Source organism: Eleginops maclovinus, chromosome 18 (assembly GCF_036324505.1).
Source record: "Eleginops maclovinus isolate JMC-PN-2008 ecotype Puerto Natales chromosome 18, JC_Emac_rtc_rv5, whole genome shotgun sequence".
In the NCBI taxonomy this organism is placed as follows: Eukaryota; Metazoa; Chordata; class Actinopteri; order Perciformes; family Eleginopidae; genus Eleginops; species Eleginops maclovinus.
The window spans coordinates 27,236,499-27,255,684 of NC_086366.1; the positions used below are offsets into that span (position 1 = coordinate 27,236,499).

The window sequence follows — 19,186 nt, forward strand, 5'->3', positions numbered from 1 at the left end:
GATATGATTTGAGCCAGGAGAGGGCAGTGCCGGTTATGCCAATTACACAGGTATAACAAAAATAAAATAAAAGATGGGTTATATATAAGGTCATCCTACATGTTACAATAATACAGTCCAATATACTTAGGAATAATATCCATAGACCAGAAAATTTCCTCATTTTAAAGAAGTTCAATTATATTATTTTGGGATGTCACACAGTCCAGTTCCTTTTTATGCAGCCTTTATAATCCTTCCATTATTAATCCCAGTTTCATTCTATTACCTCCACCAATGATGTCCATCGTTCAGTTTGTTTAGTTTTGATATTTCCAAATGCAGATGGACGGTTGACTGTTTCTTGGATTCTCTGAGCCTGTTAATACTTTCTGATAAATGTTGGACAAACCATTCAATTCACACTCCAATTCTCAAAACGATAAATGGAGGGGGCTTCAAAATGTTTTGGACCAAGACCCTTTAGCTGAAAGAGAGCAGGGCCCACTGCATGTCTGATGTGTATATGTGTTATTGAAATCAGTCTGCAGAAACATGTTCAACTTCCAAAGCATTATTGTACAATCATTTGTTGGCCCCCCTGCAGTCAGCTTGAGGGCCCCCTAGATATCTCTCTTGTCATTAAGTTAAATTCAAATCAGGGGAACAAAGGAAAAACATTTCTCTACCAGAAGAAGTTAACATTGCATTCATCTTCCTCCTACCAGGAGTTATGCAGCGACCCCCGCCTGTTTGTGGACGGCATCAGTGCTCACGACCTGCACCAAGGGCAGCTGGGAAACTGCTGGTTTGTGGCCGCCTGCTCCAGCCTGGCTTCCAGAGAGGCTCTGTGGCAGAAGGTGAGAAATACACACTCTTATCTTTGTTGCTACATTGTGATCTTTCCCCTCACAACACACAATATATTTCTATTAAAGTCCATCAAAAGATCACAAACACACACGACTACACAAACAGACAACAAAATAAGCTCTAAAAACACAGCATCCTGATGGATTAGGTCATGTTCATGTTATTGCTTCATACCAAACATCGGTTAAACTTGCTGAGCCACGGCTGGTGGGGCGGGGTGCACACACACACACACACACACACTGGGTGTGTATATTAATAGGAGTTTTTGTGTTGAAGGGTGTGGGCATGTGCACATGCAAGGATTTGGGTGCCACATCTGTGTGACTGGGTGTGTTTACTTTGGATTTGTGTGTACTGTGACACTGGGAATTTGGGATTGATGCTGTTATTCAAGCTCACACTCCAAAAGAAACAAACAAACACACACACACAATCACCATAACTACCCACCATGCTGTTAAATATGTTAACCAGCACTGATTAGGAATTTAAATGATAAATAACAATGTCAGAGCTAATATTAATAGCATGAGTGACTGAAAGAGGCAGGGTCACAACATCATCCTTGCCAGACTGACGAGTGAAGAACCCTATTGTACTGTTCTTTCAGCTGCCTTACAAAGACACTATAAACAATATTAACATCATTTCAAATCAAAATCATTACAACTAATGGAATTTGAACAGATCCATCTGATAAAGGACTTGAAATGGATGCTGCAGAAACCAGACAACAACACCTTCCATCCATAAGGTGGCACCAGTAAGCTTCCTTAAGAACCATCCTATTCACACAGACACACAATGAAGAACCACCATCACAGCTTGGCTTTTTAAATGGAGGGGGGGTAATCTGAGTGTCCCAGCTATGAGGGAGCAAGAGTTTGAATAGATATGAAGAAGGAGAGCATGTAGGGTCCTGCATGTGAGGAGCAGCATCTTGAAATCTGGTCTTCACGGGGGAGCCATTGAAGGGATCAGAGGATTGGAGTGATGTAGAGCTGGACAGGTTTTTTCCATCCATCCATCTTCTGCTGCTTATCCGGGGTCGGGTCGCGGAGGTAGCAGCTCCAGAAGAGATCCCCAAACTTCTCTTTCCCTGGCCACATCAGCCAGCTCTGACTGGGGGATTCCAAGGCGCTCCCAGGCCAGTGAAGAGATATAATCCCTCCACCTGGTCCTAGGTCTACCCCTCGGTCTCTTCCCAGCTGGACGTGCCTGGAACACCTCCCTAGGGAGGCGCCCAGGGGGCATCCTCACTAGGTGCCCAAACCACCTCAACTGGCTCCTTTCAACGCGAAGGAGCAGCGGAGAGCTTTGCCTTCTGGCTCAGCTCTCTTTTCGTCACAACGGTGCGGTAAAGCGGCTGCAGTACTGCTCCCGCTGCTCCGATTCTCCGGCCCATCTCACGCTCCATTGCTCCCTCACTCGAGAACAAGACCCCGAGATACTTGAAATCCTTCACTTGGGGTAAGGCCTCATTCCCTACCTGAAGTGGACAGTCCATCGGTTTCCTGCTGAGAACCATGGCCTCAGATTTGGAGGTGCTGATCCTCATCCCAGCCGCTTCACACTCAGCCACGAACCGGTCCAGTGAGTGCTGAAGGTCACAGACCGATGAAGCCAGTTTTTTAAAACTAACCAATCAGTTTTGTCAACAGATAAAGAAACACCATATGAAGATAATCGTTTTCATGTTGAAGTAATCTTCACATGCAGAAAAGCCTAAAGTAGTGTTTCCCATGCTCTCAAATATAACGCTTCCCTGCTGTCTATGTTTATATCATATTCAACTCTGTCATTAGCCTTTGAACTGACTGAGAATAAATCATTTAAAGACGTCTTCTTGGATATTCAGAAACCGGGATAGACTTTTTGTCACTATTTACTGAGATTTGACAATTACAAAATTATTATATAGTCAATCATGAAAATAATGGTTTGTTGCAGTGATTTTGATTGAGTCTAAAGTCTGGCTCTGCATGTGCTGAGTGTGTGAGGGAGCTGCTTGTCTGAGATACAGCTACATCCTGTGTGATGACCTTCCTCTCAGACAGAACGAACATTCAAAATGTTCAGTTTTGCACCTCACTTCATAAAAGGGTCTCCAATCATGTTAATAAGTTTCGTGTGTGTGTGTGTGTGTGTGTGTGTGTGTGTGTGTGTGTGTGTGTGTGTGTGTGTGTGTGTGTGTGTGTGTGTGTGTGTGTGTGTGTGTGTGTGTGTGTGTGTGTGTGTGTGTGTGTTTCTCCACTCTTGGTTACCTCTCTGCTCCGCTGTCTCGGGGGGGTGCAGCTCAGTTTTCCAGCGGCTGCAGGAAGTGAGGCTGTTTTAGGCGCCTGTGCCTCGGTGGAGCCTCAATTGTCCTGGCTCCCGTCAATGATCCAGGAACACACACTTGGTAAACCCCTGGTGTAAATAAGACTTGCTCCAGTGGCAGTGTGACGACAGGGGTGACAACATTATCTGATCCTGAGGGGAACTCTCCCAAAACAGAACAGACTGACTTTAATGCTTACAAACAGAACAAAGAGATATTTCTTTAAGGTTAGAATAGATTTCTTAGCTTTCAATGATTAGCAATACTTATTATAGTCACGCATTTAGTCATTTTGAAAACTTTTATTTAGTACTGATTTTTTAAATGATCTTTTTCTTTCTTGTGCTGAAAACCATGCTACAATTTGTATTTATTGTGGGTTTAATTATAGTTGTGTATTTGTAATATATTAGTTCCTGCCATCTGAAAAGACATTGACAAAAAAATCTATAAATTAAATGTAATTGATTGTTAACAAAACTCATAATGATGTGGTCCTTTTCTGTCTGTACTGAAGCAGTTCTGTCTTTCCCTCAGTAGAAACATGTGCTGGGTGTTTGGCTTCAGTACGATGGAAGGTTTGACTGAAACAAGATGGGAACTTTTGGAACATACAAGCAGACACTGTAGCCGTCCCCCTCAGTCCGGTCCCACTAAAACACAGGGGGACAGAGAATCCTCTATTTTTTTAATCGGAATAAGGCTTCATGATATTCTCCACAACAGTTATATAAGACTACACAACTGATTTTGAGAATTTTAGATAAGTCTGAAGGTCTCCAAATAAAAAGTGTATCTTTTGGTGTTCGGGTCTGGGAAGACCCAGCAGTGCATTGTTGTGGGTGACTGGGTCAAATTTGGCCCAATCAAGATTAATCTTTGACTCTACACACCCCAGGTTTGGTCAAAATTGACCCGCGATCACCATGAACGGAAACAGCTTTGGAACACAGGATGAGCAGATATTTGAATCCCCTGACATAGTGACAGTCCGGATTAACACTTATTGATGATCTTTGTGTGAACTCCAATCAAACACTCCTCTATTCTAACATATTTCAGCTAAACAGCTACATGTATTGTTTGTTTTTAACAGAGAATCAATCATTTCTTTTTTTTCACATCAAGAAGCATGCTTCAATGGTTATTCTAGATATTTGCAGTGTGTGAGTGTTGTTACCTTATTTGTTCTCTCATTGCACACATAAGCCTTTTAATTCAGGGCTGTTAGTGTTCACTGCTGCCAACAGTTTAAAGTATAACAGTAACCAAACCGCTGACAGAATTATACCGTTAAGCTTATGCTCCATACAGCACGGTACTGTAATATTCTTTACAGTAATGAACTGTTATTGTAAATTACAGTAGGTGCCCTGTAGAAAAACAGATTAATGCTGGCAGATAAAGCTACTGTAATGTAACAGGATTTTTTCAGTATAGGTTCATGTTCCTTCTCTTCTCAATGCCCCGTAAAGCATTCCCTTCAGTCTAGCCATCTTTCACTATTTATTTCATTTCGTCACAATTAGGTTTGAACTCAAATGTCAACAGTTCAAACTATTCAACCCCCCCCCCCCCCCCCCGACTCTATTGTCCAGTCCCACCAACAACAGTCAGCACCAATGAGAAGACTCGGTCAGCTTTCAGTCGATGTTTAATCGAAGTCACGGCATTGATCTGAGTTTTGTGCCGACGGTCACATGTGAATATTTGATATTCCACTCACTGCTACGTGTTCTGTTCAGCAAGCCATGAGAGAATTCAGAACAAAGTCAGTAACATATTCAACATATTAATACAATATTCAGCCAATCAGTAAATTCAATCATATTATCACAACATGCAGCCTATCAGGAAAGGCGTGTTTTATTAACAAGTGGATTTATGGAACGACTCATACATTTTTACTTAAACATCATCAAATAATATTGTCCTAAGAATTAATTTAAACAATGCTCTTGTTTCTGCTCATGTATAATTTATTTGGAAGATACATTGGTGTTGGAAGTAGCATTAGTTCCATGTAAATAAAGTGCATTCATACTCTATACTTCTTGTAAATATATTTGATTTGTGAAAACAAATATTTGATCTAAAGCTTGTTAAGTGCTAGAACTGTAAGTAGTCGGTGGCAAGTTAATAAGTAAGCTTTAGTTGTGCACAAAAAAGTTTGAACTACAATCTTGTTACTTTACAATTACAAACATCAGCGAGGAAGAGATGAAACATTTTGAGGGAGAGTATTTGAGATGATATATTTGTTTCTCTTAGGGAGAAGTTTTCAAAGGTCAAATATTGAACAAAGTATAGCGATGCTTCTGCAGCACTAACAGACTGCAGTTATTCCTCCAGAGTGAACTCCACCGAGCAGTTTAGATTTGCAGCCTCTGCCCCATCCTTGAAAGCAAGCAGGAAGTACATGACCTTCCTGACCTTCGCCAGCTCAGCAATCCTTTCGCCGAACTCCTGCATGTCCGCCTCTAGCCATTTGAGCGGGGTTTCCTCCGGGTCGTTGGCGTTTCTCCAAAATGTTCCGATGGGTTCTAGCAGCTGACGGGTCATCAGGTGGGTGAGGTCGGGGGTCCAGTGCTGCGATATACCGGTGATGGTGACCCGTCCGTGGGCAGAGAGGGAGAAGTACCAGCGAGAGAAGTGCAGCTCCTGGGTGGGGAAGTCCAGCCGGTACACGGCCTCATGGGGGAGGAGCAGACGCTCCCCATCCTGACGCTTCTGCCCCGAGCGCTGAAGAGAGGACACCCGCAGATGCATCATCTGCAGGGAGCATACCGGAGGAACGCAGCGGTTAAGATAGATACTGACTCTTCATGCATCTGTATTTGTTATTTTGGTTTTTCATGTTATGTATATATTTGTAATAATGTGTACTCAATGATCTGTCCCCAGTTTTATACATTCTCCTAATAACTTATATTTCTTTAAATAAGTGCACTTTAAGAGGAAGGTAGAGGTTGGACCTGGGGGGTGGGTGTGTGTGGGAGGGAGGGAGGGGCTGACAGGATTTTTATTTTTATTACTTCTCTGTTTATTACACATTTGCTCAACCCTGTGGTTGTTATGTTGTAATTTAAAATGTAAAAATCAATAAAGACAATGTTAAAAAGCTAGATACTAACAGGTGGAGAGAGGAAAGGACGCAGCACAGACTCCTCCTGGAACTCCTATTTCAAAGACTATACAGACTATACGTTAAATATCAAACCAAAAAGCATGTTGTAAAGTTCTGGCTGATGGAAAATGAGGCGCTTCTACAATTTGTTGGTCTTTTTCGATATTTAGAATAGTGGTCAGTTCAGGGACAGAACTACATCTTTACAGCTTCCAGGCGCACCACAAAGTCCTCCTGATTATCCTCACCATTTGTTTTGAGTACATTTTTCTTCTATACAAATGTGTTTGACAATTAAGGCAATCACAATTGCATTGAGCTTGATGATTTCCCTGATTCTAACTATTCAAATCCCCAAAAAACCGATATATAGCAAAATGCTGAATATTTCCATGTGTTGTAGAGTTATAATGAATGAGCTAAAATTGCTACATAAGCCATGTTACAGTACAGAGAAGTACAAAGTGAAGCAATCAGCACATTTTGAAGCTTTGAAGGAGCATTGACTGAAAAATGTTGAATGAATCTGCCATTATTTGTGGCTGGTAGTGAGTGTTTCAACTCTTCTATTGATCAACATAACTGGGCATTCAAATGAACCGGAACGCAGAACACTTCAGAACAGAGGTTATGAAGAGTGAGCAGGGAGAACAGTTTGGAAAAAAGATGCATGAATCTCCACTAAGTGAACTCTGAAAAGTCGGCCAACAACATAGGAAGTAATGCACTCGCTTTTTTTTGTACATCTCATTATATATACAAGCCCCCATACAGACCACTATAGGTACGTCTTTTATTGTATTCTGTAAACTACTAACAACATTTCTCTGTGTTGGAATTCAACACACACTGGAAGGGCTGCCATACATGTAGAGATAAAGATTTAAGAAAAAATTGCAGTGGATTTTTTCCGCAGCTGTAGTTCTTCCATATGTCCGTGTTTAACATCATCACTAGTCAAAACTGCAAAGGTTCTTTTGTGATGTATAATAAATAAAACCCTGTCATGTTAGGTTTAGTCCCTGTGCATTCAGCAATATTTGTTTCAAGTCGAATAAGAAAAAACCCAGGAGAGCAGTTATGATTTGAGAGTGGAGCCTCACCTCTGTCAGAGCGGGGTCTTCTTTAAACACCAGCTCCAGGGTGTTGGAGGCGGCTGCAGCGTTTTCCATGTCCCGCCTGTAGTTCGAATCCTTACAGAAAGTGTAGAGCAGCCCGTCCTGATAGATGATGTGAGAGATGGAACGGATGGATTTCACTCTTCACTCCCTCTCCTCTCTCCTCATAGGCTCACTGTCTCCCCTGTCTCTCCTCCCCTCTCCAACTCTTTCCATCACAGTGGCAGTTTGTCCTCACTAACCCCCTCTTGCCCTCTGGGAAGTTTAGTTACAATGCATTGATTAGCAACATGACATGAGGGGGGGGGGGGGGGGGGGGGGGGGGGGCATTGGAACGTTGAATCAATGCAGAAACAGAACAGCCAGTGTTCAGCACTGCTCGTCTCTCAGGGCCGCAGGAACATGCACTATTCCTTAATGTGTTGATAACGTGGTTTAAAATGAGCTTTGTGCTCCCATGGAACAGCTGCTCATTCCAGACAGAATAGTTTTATGTTTCCATAAACTACAAACAGAGTCACACGTTGTGTTGGACTGTGGATGGGATTAAAAATGTCTGCATATCAAACGATGTTCTCCCTAGCTTTTGGGTGGTGGTGGGTGATGTGTGGGGGTGCTAGGCAACAGGATGCGCTGATGACGTACGAGAGGGAACTCTGGGAGTTTCCTGAGGGCTTCTGGGAGCTCAACTTGTCGTAGCTCAGTGGACCAGTTATTTATTTATATCACTCTGAGGTGTGTGTGTGTGTGTGTGTGTGTGTGTGTGTGTGTGTGTGTGTGTGTGTGTGTGTGTGTGTGTGTGTGTGTGTGTGTGTGTGTGTGTGTGTGTGTGTGTGTGTGTGTGTGTGTGTGTGTGTGTGTGTGTGTGTGTCGTCAGTAGGGATCTTGGCTCAGGATATGGGTGGATGGCACTCCCTTGTTAGAGAGTGTACGGCCTCGAGTTAATTGAGGGGAAACAAGTTGAAGCGAGATGGTTTCTACTTTTTAGGAACAAACAAATTAATATAAAATCTACAGAGGTGATTTGGTCTTTAGATGAATATAAAGTAATAATCTAAGATTTTCCTTCCAATTACATTCCTGTTAAGTTGATCTCCGTCCAGACTGAGGGTGCACAGTGGTGACGGAGCCTTTGGCCCTCTGATGAGTTTCTCGGGGAAAAAGCACTCTAAGCTGCGCTCTGTGGGAAGAGATAACCAAACTACATCTGCAGGAAGCACTTATCGCCACAGGGGCTGCCACAGAGTACGATCGTAGATCTTTAAGAAGTAATTTTAAAGAACCTGGAATTAAACGCTATTGGTCGATGCTATTGCAGCTACCTTGCTATAACTCAGTTTTAATTCCAGTTACCCATAGCTGTTTGTGTATTTTAATGGCTTTTTTAAAACTCTTTCATATCATGCAACCGTCGTGTTTGTCATGTCACATGGTGTCGATCACTTCTCAACCTGCAGAGAAACTGTACAACATGAACTGTAAAATAAATTACTGATTGAAAGTAACTTTTGGTGTAATGGCATAATATCTGAACAAAATATTCAATTTAATTCTTTATTCCCATAATAGACCTCAATCAGCATTTTCTAGACTGATGATCATTTATAAAATGTCACATTTTTAAAATGTGTACTCTTCCCTAACTGATCATAATTTCTTATTTATATAAAATAAAATAATTAGAATACAGATTTACCTTGACTAACATTTATCTCAACCTTTGTGATTGGATCCAAACTGAACAACACTGCGTCTGTGTTTCTCTTGTTTGTCATTTTCTCTTCAATGTGGATCCCAGTATGTTATAGTATACACATTTTTGTTGTATACTATAACATACTTTTGTATACTATGTATAAAAGTTTTACATTTTATTTTAGAATAAGACCTGAGCATCTTTGACAAGATGATCACCATGTGTTCTCTGTGTCTTCCTCTCAGGTGATCCCAGACTGGAAGGACCAGGAGTGGGAGGAGGAAAAACCGGAGTCCTACGCCGGGATCTTCCACTTCCGGTTCTGGCGGTTCGGGGAGTGGGTGGACGTGGTGATCGACGACCGGCTGCCCACAGTCAACGAGGAGCTGGTGTACTGTCACTCCAACGACAGCAGGGAGTTCTGGAGCGCGCTGGTGGAGAAGGCCTACGCCAAGTAAGACTCCAGCCAGTGCACTTACAGTCAGACATGAAAACTAAAGAAAGTAGTTGTAGGAATAAACCACAATTTATATGAAAAATATTATATAAATATATGAAGTAGTGATTCAATAAATAAACTGTGATATAGAGAGGATTAAATAAAAATATACTGTTATTTATAAAGTATAACCTGGTGTGTCACAACACAGTCACAGAATGTGTTGAGATTAGAATGAAGGCTGACTTTCAGAATGCAAAGTTTCTGAGCAAGTGAAGCTGGAGTCAAGGAAGTGGGGAAGGGGCCTTTTGATCCCCCCCATTTTCTGCCCCTGGATTTATTTTGGTTAGATCCCAATGCAAGATAGTCTATTATACATGTTTTTACATCTGATTTATTTTTAAAACCGCTTGACACAGTGCTTAGTGGGCATCTTCAAATTTTTCTATGTGTTTCATCTACCAATGACTTTTTATCCGCCCCTGAACATCCCCCGTCCCCCGCCCATTTAGAAAGAGGGTGGTGCGGGTGGTAAGGTCATATTTCCGTATTCCATGGTGTCAAACTGATGTGTATGTTATGGATCTGGATGTAAAGAGACTATTTTCTAAATGTCTGATGTTTGTTTGACTAAGAAAGTACTTTAGTCTTTATTTGGGTGGAGAACCAGAATAGAGTCAGCATGAATATTAAAATGTCAGTGTGTAAGCGTAGAGCTTGTGTGTGTCATTCAGGATGTGTGGGTGCTACGAGGCACTTGATGGGGGCAACACGGCCGACGCTCTGGTGGATTTCACTGGCGGCGTGTCCGAGCCCATGGACTTGACGGAGAACGGGTTCAAAGAAGACGAAGAGAAGCGCAGCGAGCTGTTTGAGAGAGTCCTGAAAGTCCATGACCGAGGAGGCCTCATCAGCTGCTCCATCAAGGTGTGGACAAACACCGTGGCAGAATGATAAAAATCAGGGGTGTCCAAACGTTTTTCACTGAGGGCCACATACAGAAAAACATAACAAGGTCTGGGCCCCTCACTAGTAAAGCTATAAGTTAACAAAATCAATCAAATGTAGGTACATTATTCTTGATACTTGAATATGCTTTACAGCACACATCACAGCTCTCTGGGTTTCATTTATTTAGTTAGCAGGTCATTCCTTAAAACAGGAGCCTCAGAATAATTATGATAAGGGGAAATATTAAGGGTCTATTTGCAGCTGGTTATGGAAATAAGTTATTGGGTTTTTTCTCATCAACTTAGGTTTGTTAGAAAAGGTTTTCAACTGTTGACTGAATTCATTTGACATTGGGCTTACTAACAAATGAATACTACTGTGTAATAAATGTTTTTCATATACATTTAAGAAGCACAGTATAAGACAAGAACAAGTTTCAAGTGTGGGCCATATTTCATTATACTTTTAGAATTAGCTGAGGGCCGATTCAGAATGGACCATGGGCCGCATTTGGCCCCTGGGCCATAGTTTGGACACCCCTGGAATAAATTGATTTAGGAAGGATTAACTGACTGTTATTCCAGGCAACCACTGCAGCTGACATGGAGGCCAAGCTGTCCTGTGGCCTAGTGAAGGGCCATGCCTATGCTGTGACGGATGTCCGCAAGGTGAGGCTAGGCCACGGCCTGCTGGCCTACTTCAGGTCAGACAAACTCACCATGATCCGCATGAGAAACCCCTGGGGACAGAAAGAGTGGAATGGACCCTGGAGCGACAGGTGAAACACATATAAACACACATGTTCTACACATTAAGTAAATCTTAATCTTAGAATACAAAATATTCAATTTTGTGAAATCTGTCCAGAGAACCCACGGTTTGAACTTGTTATTGGACGACAAACTGTGTGGATCATGTTATGACAACAGGGATACAGACTTGTTGTGTGTGTTTGCAGCTCTGAAGAGTGGAAGAGGGTGAGTAAGAGTGAGAGGGAGAAGATCGGCGTTACCGTGCAGGATGATGGAGAGTTCTGGTGAGCTTACACCGCCCCCTGCTGGCACACAGAGGCATTACACACTTTCTCATCCGCTATGGACAAATACTTTCTAAACATGTATCATACATTTCTCCCTGATAACAAAGTATATTACTGTCCCTAAAAATAAATAATACTTTATTCTCTCTGTCCGTTCTTCAGGATGACATTTGATGACTTTATCGCCAACTTCACAGACCTGATACTGTGTCGTCTCATCAACACGTCCTACCTGAGTTTGCATAAGACCTGGGAGGAGGCGGTGATCCGGGGCTCCTGGCGCTGCCATGATGACCCGCTCCTCAACCGAGCAGGGGGGTGCACCAACAACAAGCACTCCTTCCTCCAGAACCCTCAGGTGTTTTTCCCTCTCATCCATTCATCTGTTCTCAGATTTGGTATCATGCAAGACTGTGTGCATCGCATTAGTGAACCTCTGAAACAGATGACCTCTAACTATGTATGTGTGTGTGTGTGTGTGTGTGTGTGTGTGTGTGTGTGTGTGTGTGTGTGTGTGTGTGTGTGTGTGTGTGTGTGTGTTCTCTGTGGTGCAGTACGTGTTTGACGTGAAGAAGCCGGAGGACGAGGTGCTGATCTGTCTGCAGCAGAAAGACCGCAGAGCCACGCTGAGAGAGGGCCGGGGAGAAAACCTGGCTATCGGCTTCGAATTACACAGGGTGTGTGTGTGTGTGTGTGTGCGCGTGCGTGCGCGCGTGTTTTAAAGACAATCATAGATGACATCTCGAAATCCTCTAGGACTAAATTGAATATTATAACATTGCATGGCTGAAAATGTAGTTAAATAGGCCTACTCCGATTTTTTTACCTACAGTATGTGTGTTTGATTTTTTATTTACTTTTGCAAGACAAATAAACCTACTAATGCAATGCGGTACTGCATGTTATATAAGATTCAAAGGTTTTAATGTCACATGCACAGTAGCTACAGTGTAGATATGGAAATGAGAATCTTAGCTCCCGAGCTCCTCCAACAATGCAACGTGAATATATAAGACATAAAACAAATAAATATAATGCCTTCATAATATTTAAAGTCCTACAAAAAATATTTGTATCTCTAAAAGTAAGCTACATAGAAAAGAAAACAATAACATTTCAGCTCCAAATCCAATTCTAATTCCTTTTTTTACCCTACTTTTTGAGCAATGAAGCTTACAGTGTGTGTCAAAAACGGACATTCATCCAACGACCTTTAAGACCCCCATATGAAACAGCAACTAAAAACTGAACAGCCTAAAAAAGGCAACATCCTGCAGCCTCGTCTGATGTCTATATCCAGATTCCCTGCATGATTCTCTTTATATCATTATTTAACTCACCTGTTTGAATTATATCAGGATTATTAGGGGGTGTTGCCCCTATGATTGACAGGTGGGTGGGGTCACTATGTATTGTATACAGTGTATGGCTCAACCCCCCCCCCTGCCAGTTTCAATACAACAGTGAAGCCAAATTCTGTAAAGCCTCTCTCAAGTGTGTGTGCTCTTTTGTGTGTGTTCAGGTGGAGCTGAACAGGACCTATCGGATGCATGTGACCCAGCAGAAGGTTGGAGGCAGTGTCTACATCAACTCTCGCTCTGTGTTCATACGCATCGACCTGAAAGAGGGCCGCTACGTCATCATCCCCACCACCTTTGACCCCGGGCTGGAGGGAGACTTCCTGCTGCGCACCTTCACCGACGTCCCATCCGACTGCAGGTAGGAACCCCCAGCCTATTTCAGGTTGAAGACAGCTTTCGTCCTTTATGATGTGACTGTTTCACTGTTTGTTGGTTTGAGTTCATTCTTAGACCTGTTGCAACTCAAATGTAGACAAACACCATTATAGACGAAGTGCTCAAATGTTATAATTACAGAAACCTCTAGGTTCAAAGATTACGGGATATTAAGTACACAGCTGAAACAAAACCTATAATCCATTTTTAGATATTTTAGTGCAGAAAAGTTAAATATTATATCTTTTAGGCTTAAAGCTAAGCTAATGATAGCATCAGCCCCTTTTCTTCAAAAACATTACCATACAGCTTTAGATAATAACAACTGTCTCTGTGTGTGTGACTTGTGTGACGTATGTGTGTCCGTGTCCTGATCCCCTGTAGCGAGTTGACTCTACACGAGCCCCCACAGACCTGCTGGTCTGGGTTGTGTGGTTACCCATCTCTGGTCACTCAGGTCCACATCCTGCAGGCTAACGGCATCGCAGGACAAGACTCTGATGGAGGTAGGCGTTAACGTTCCTCATTAATAATTACCCCAGAGGTTCTGCAGGAAACATGTTTAAAACCATCAACATCTTTCACCAAATTGTTTTTGGACCCCTTAGAATATGTGCATACATGGTGTCCAGCAGTGTTGTGCCAGTAGAGGCTATGAGCTGTCAGTGACTGCATCATAGCAGCAGACTGAACGTAGAGCAGTCAGATGCAGGACCAGTATTTCTATATTGCATAATTTTTGAGTTTGCACGGTATAAAAAAAGATAAGCACAAGAACATAATTTCCTTATCTTACATAAAGTAGCATATAACTAAGGTTTTAGGTCTATGAAGCTGACAGACGTGTGTGTGTGTGTGTGTGTGTGTGTGTGTGTGTGTGTGTGTGTGTGTGTGTGTGTGTGTGTGTGTGTGTGTGTGTGTGTGTGTGTGTGTGTGTGTGTGTGTGTGTGTGTGCGTGCAGTGTCGGACCCCTACGTGATCATTCGGTGTGAAGGACAGAAGGTTCGCTCTCCGGTCCATAAAGACACCCGCAGCCCCGACTTCGACACCAAGGGGCTGTTCTACAGGAAGAAAGCCAACCAGCCAATCAGCATTGAGGTGTGTGAGAGTGATGGTTGCCAAGTCAGGCTAACGAAAGGTTTTCAAATCTTTCATTCAAGTTAAAGTATCTGTATCACTCTACAGAAACACAAGTCCAATCAGGCCTTCCACTTAAGTATTCAAGGCAAATCAGACCTGATGTATCTTATCTTACATTTAGATTTACTAGTTGATTTCTATTTTGTATTAATAATCTAAAGGTAGCTAAAGCTGTCAGACATATAGGGTAGTTAAAGGGGGGGTATACGGAGCTAAAGCACAGAGGGGATTGAGGTTGTTGTGGTGACATGATTCCTCTCCCTGTCCCTCAGATCTACAACCACAACGTGCTGATGGACTCCTTCCTGGGTCAGGTGACGCTGCCGGGCGAGCAGGGTCATTTCCAGCAGACGCTCCACCTGAGGGGCAAGGGTGATCGCCGTGACAACGACCTGCCGGGGACGCTCACTGTTGCCGTACTGAGCAGCACTGTGCTCACCAACATCTGACACACGGCACAGGGAGTCCAGTCAGCTAAAGTTTACCAAATCTTTGCTTCACCACACTATAAGGGGAAATAATCAACCTTATTGGTTGACTTTTTTGAAGTATAATTTATAAAAGCCCAGCAGAACCTGGTTCTCCGGCTGTGTTAGAACCAGATGACTAAAAATGTCAAAATGATTTACAGGACCTGCACCGGGTCTCTCTGACAACATGAGATGCAAATGATTTCTAGCTAGCTAATAAACCTGGTTTACAGTTGCTCAGGTTTTGTCTGTTAACCACTACTTAGTGTCATGTGTATTCCACTGTTTGTCTTATTCTGTTTCCTCTTATATTTTAAATAACTCTTTTTAAATCCTGTCTTTTTATATGGCCTCATTTATATCTTGTCTCACTTTGTATTGCATTGTTGAAGGGTTCGTTACAAATAAACTTTTATTGCCTGGTCCGACATGTTTAACCCTTTCAATCTCTGCCTGATGTCTGACAGATCCGTCTACTTTTTAAGGAACTCAACAGACAGGACAGATTTTTCCCTGGCAGGCATAACTATTTTTTTAAACAGCCGTAACACTCATCAGATACACCATTTTACCTAATGGTCATTGGTGGCTTTAAACCCCTGCCCCCTTCCGCCTGTCCGCTGGAAAAGCAGGTAATACACCTGTCAGAATGTCAGAATGAGATTAAGAGTTTGGGTCACAATTGGATTAAATGTCAATACTTCAAAATTCTTTGTTCTGTACATAGGGGTGCCAACATCAACTCTCTTCCGTGAGTAAAGGCAGGTGTTACAAGATACAGATCTATATTTAAATGTATTTTTTCTTTATACCATTATTCAACAATTCACACAACAAGGCCGGACACAACCTGGCAGAGGCCTCTTGAAGACAACACTTTGGGTAAAAAAAAGCAACACAGAGAACCGTCGTGTGGCACAGATCATGGGTATCCTACACCAACCTGTCTCGAGGACATCTTCACAGAGACTCCACACTGCTGGGTATATCCACATTGGTACAGGTCTTTTTACCTAGCTTGCTTTGAACATGACCCTTGGAGGAATTCTATTTACTTCAGTTAATGAAAAACAAATGAAATAAATCTGGAGATAAATGGTTGTCTATGGACAGGAAGAGTATGATATAATTGCAGTAGTTTTTACTAAAGTAAAAAGGAGAACCACAATGTGGAAATGCTCTGTCACTGTTACAAGTAAAAGTCCTGCATTCAAACCTGTGTAACTACACGAGTAAAACTGAGACAAATATACTTCAAGTACTAAAGGTAACGGTTATAATGCAGAATAATAATAATAATAATCCATTTTATTTATAGAGCGCTTTTCTAAAAACTCAAAGACACTTAACAGAGGTCAAATTCATCAAAACAACATATTTCAAATATGTAAAGCACAACATTAATTACACATTAAAGCACTTTTGAAAAGGTGAGTTTTGATTTGTGGTTTAAACATGGTGATTTCGGGGCAGTCACGGATGTGGGGAGTGAGTTCCAGAGGGAGGGGGCAGCGACAGAGAAGGCTCTGTCCCCCCAGGTCTGGAGCTTGGTCCTATGGAAGTGAAAGAAGGTTGGCGTCTTATTATTGAACTATAATTAGTAAAGTGTTACTGTGTTACATAAATATATATTTATATATATATATATATATAATCTCAGCAAGGGATGAGTAGAGTTTGTATTCTTATACTTATACATAACCAACTACTTGTTTATTTGGTCTGTATTCATAACCTTATCTAATAAATATAATAGATTACAAATTACAATATTTCCTTTTGAGATGCAGTGGAGAAGTTTAACATAGCAGTAAATCTAAATACTCCGAGCTGAATACAAATACCTTAAAGTTGTATTTAGATACAGTAAATGTACTTTGTCAGGGACCACCGCTGAACATGTTTAGTAACACAAGCATTTACCTGGGTAAATGTACATTCCACCACGTGTGTGTGTGTGTGTGTGTGTGTGTGTGTGTGTGTGTGTGTGTGTGTGTGGTGCGTGCGTGCGTGCGTGCGTGCGTGCGTGCGTGTGTGTGTGTGTCTGTGTCTGTGTCTGTGTCTAATTACAACCTCCTCTGTGGTGTACCTCATCACCCCCCTGGCTCTCTCTCTCTGTGACAGGGATCACTGGCAGTGAATGAGCGGCTTGCCCTGTCACTGTTAATACCAACCAGAGGGAGGGAGGGAGGGAGGGAGGGAGGGAGGGAGGGAGGGAGGGACTCGCTCACTCCTTATGCCTCTGTATACCTTCAGATGAATGAGAGAAGAGAGAAGGAAAGAGCAGAAGAAATAAAGAAGAAGGAGGGAGTGAAACAAAGACTATCCGCTCCTCAGCAAGGGGATTAACAGGTCTCCCTCACCTGCTCTCCTGGAGAAAGGTCATTTAGTGTCTGGTTCTCCTATACTTCATCCCTCCATTCACAGAGGAGCTCTGAGCAGCAGCAGCACGAGCAAGGAGAGAAGGAGAGAAGAAGGAGAGAGGAAAGCGAGAGTAAGGAGAGAAGAAGGAGAGAGGAAGGAGAGGAGTTCAGATCACACAAAGGGAGAGGTCAGTCACCAGGCTTACACAGCACGCTGGCTTTATGCATAATCTCTTTACTGTTTGTCAGTGTGTGTGTGTGTGTGTGTGTGTGTGTGTGTGTGTGTGTGTGTGTGTGTGTGTGTGTGTGTGTGTGTGTGTGTGTGTGTGTGTGTGTGTGTGTGTGTGTGTGTGTGTGTGTGTGTGTGTGTGTGTGTGTGTGCGTGCGTGCATGTGTATTTCAGTCTTTTACCTCTTTGAAACTCCAACAGTTGACATGCAAGAAACTGGTAGAAGACATGAGTCGACTCAAGGCTGGTGATTGGACAGAAAAAGGGTTAGAACATACACTGTGTTGAATTTTAGTTTTTCTTTCAATTGAGCTAAAGATCTTTGAAGATGTCATTCAAGCTTTTATTCACACACACGGATACTGTGCATATTTATCTGTGATATCCTAATGATACACGTTTGTAACATAGGAAGATGGTAAAGGACTACATTTATTATCCATTGTTCTGCTGATTATAGTGATGAAAACACAGTCCTTCAAATTAAACAACTAATACATTTGTTCCAGAACCCCACATTTAACCATGTTCAGCAGAACATGGATCGCACAGAGCTATGGTTTCTTCAGGTATACACACAGAAACAACTTAATTAGAGAAATCTAAGATAGTGTTTGTTAAATTGCACATTAATAATAAATAAAAACTTCTACTACCATTATGTTTCTTACTACAGTTCACTGTGAAGCACTTCTAACCTCTGACAGAAACACTGCTCCACAGAGTCTGATTACATTTACGTTCTGGATGTGGTGGCTGGGTTTGACTCCCAGTTCCTCCCTGAGTACTCACAAAGCTTTTATACTCTTATCTCCATTCATTCATTATGATTTCATACTGCACCGGGTGAAGCCGAGGTCATGTCAACATTCACCTTTCAACACAATATGTAAGCAAAGTGTGAGAACGCAGCAACATGATTTTCTTAAAGATGAATAAAATGACCTTTCGGCCTGTTGGGCGAATCAAAACAGATTTTGATCGGATAAACTGACTCATTCTGAACTGGGGTTGTGTTGGGTACCGTTGCATAAGATGAACCCCATGTTAAAAACTGCACCTGTATTCACTGTTTAAAACTGCTGCCATGGTTACTGGTTTAAAACTGCGACTGTGTTCACGTTCATAGATGTGAACATGCAACCTTTTGACATTAATTCAAAAGGTCATTTTCATGTGAGAGTGGCAAATGAAAGCTTCTGTCATTATTAACGATAATAAACATACACATTTTATTTTGAGGCGCTTTACAACAGAAACACTCTTACAGTAAAGATGGTGACTTCTCTAGTTTCTCTTCTCTTTAAAAGATGTTTTATTACTTCCTCCACAATAAAAACAGGCTAAATGTGTTTCTAAAAGCCCGTCAGTGTTCACTTTCCATTTGGGATGCCCCAGAAAATCTCTCATAATCAATAGTGTCTGGGTTCCATATGTCCACAGCTGTGGGGTCTCCCTCAGGCCCCTCAGTGCAGGGTGAAGGGTGGGCACGGGTTAGATTTGGTTTTACAGATTGCTCCCCGGGATAACAACAGAGTGAGTTTTGAGTGTTTGGGGGGGCACTCAGATCTGTTCATCCTAAATGATTCATGTTTTACTTTTAGTAAAGTCACTAAGCATGATGGGAGTTGTTGTTGTCAATATCATTGCCGTCAGTGTAGTCAGCTTCTCCTGCTGGAGATTCAAACAGTGGTACGTTTTAT

The 19,186-nt window shown here is 42.2% G+C and overlaps 3 protein-coding genes across 3 annotated transcripts in view; 2 read left to right on the forward strand and 1 right to left on the reverse strand.

Annotated features, from left to right (window-relative positions):
* The window catches only part of capn5a (calpain 5a), a 32,200-nt gene extending 16,884 nt beyond the window's left edge, over nucleotides 1-15,316 (forward strand). The window contains exons 3-13 of the mRNA XM_063906796.1: nucleotides 708-839; nucleotides 9,362-9,570; nucleotides 10,290-10,482; nucleotides 11,091-11,284; nucleotides 11,465-11,542; nucleotides 11,708-11,903; nucleotides 12,100-12,222; nucleotides 13,068-13,264; nucleotides 13,666-13,787; nucleotides 14,243-14,379; nucleotides 14,694-15,316. Coding sequence (XP_063762866.1) covers nucleotides 708-839; nucleotides 9,362-9,570; nucleotides 10,290-10,482; nucleotides 11,091-11,284; nucleotides 11,465-11,542; nucleotides 11,708-11,903; nucleotides 12,100-12,222; nucleotides 13,068-13,264; nucleotides 13,666-13,787; nucleotides 14,243-14,379; nucleotides 14,694-14,870 — 1,758 coding nt within the window. The 3' untranslated portion in view covers nucleotides 14,871-15,316. The remainder of the gene's footprint in view (nucleotides 1-707; nucleotides 840-9,361; nucleotides 9,571-10,289; nucleotides 10,483-11,090; nucleotides 11,285-11,464; nucleotides 11,543-11,707; nucleotides 11,904-12,099; nucleotides 12,223-13,067; nucleotides 13,265-13,665; nucleotides 13,788-14,242; nucleotides 14,380-14,693) is intronic.
* On the reverse strand, nucleotides 4,796-7,625 carry ompa (olfactory marker protein a). Its single transcript, XM_063906809.1, has 2 exons — nucleotides 7,406-7,625; nucleotides 4,796-5,947 (listed from the first exon to the last, which is right to left on the reverse strand). Exons 1-2 carry the CDS (start codon nucleotides 7,472-7,474, stop codon nucleotides 5,516-5,518), a joined length of 501 nt encoding a protein of 166 aa, XP_063762879.1. The 5' UTR covers nucleotides 7,475-7,625; the 3' UTR covers nucleotides 4,796-5,515.
* A 1,852-nt stretch (nucleotides 15,317-17,168) lies between the features above and the next one.
* myo7aa (myosin VIIAa) overlaps nucleotides 17,169-19,186 on the forward strand; it is a 62,800-nt gene continuing 60,782 nt past the window's right edge. Inside the window, 1 exon segment of the mRNA XM_063906814.1 lies at nucleotides 17,169-17,442. The gene's annotated coding sequence lies outside the window, so the exon portion shown is untranslated.

Excerpts from the sequence above, each read along its gene's own strand:
- ompa (XM_063906809.1), bottom strand. The coding sequence starts at position 7,474 with ATGGAAAACGCTGCAGCCGCCTCCAACACCCTGGAGCTGGTGTTTAAA. Across the intron at positions 5,948-7,405 it reads AAGACCCCGCTCTGACAGAG|ATGATGCATCTGCGGGTGTC; the intron begins GTGAGGCTCCAC and ends TGCTCCCTGCAG.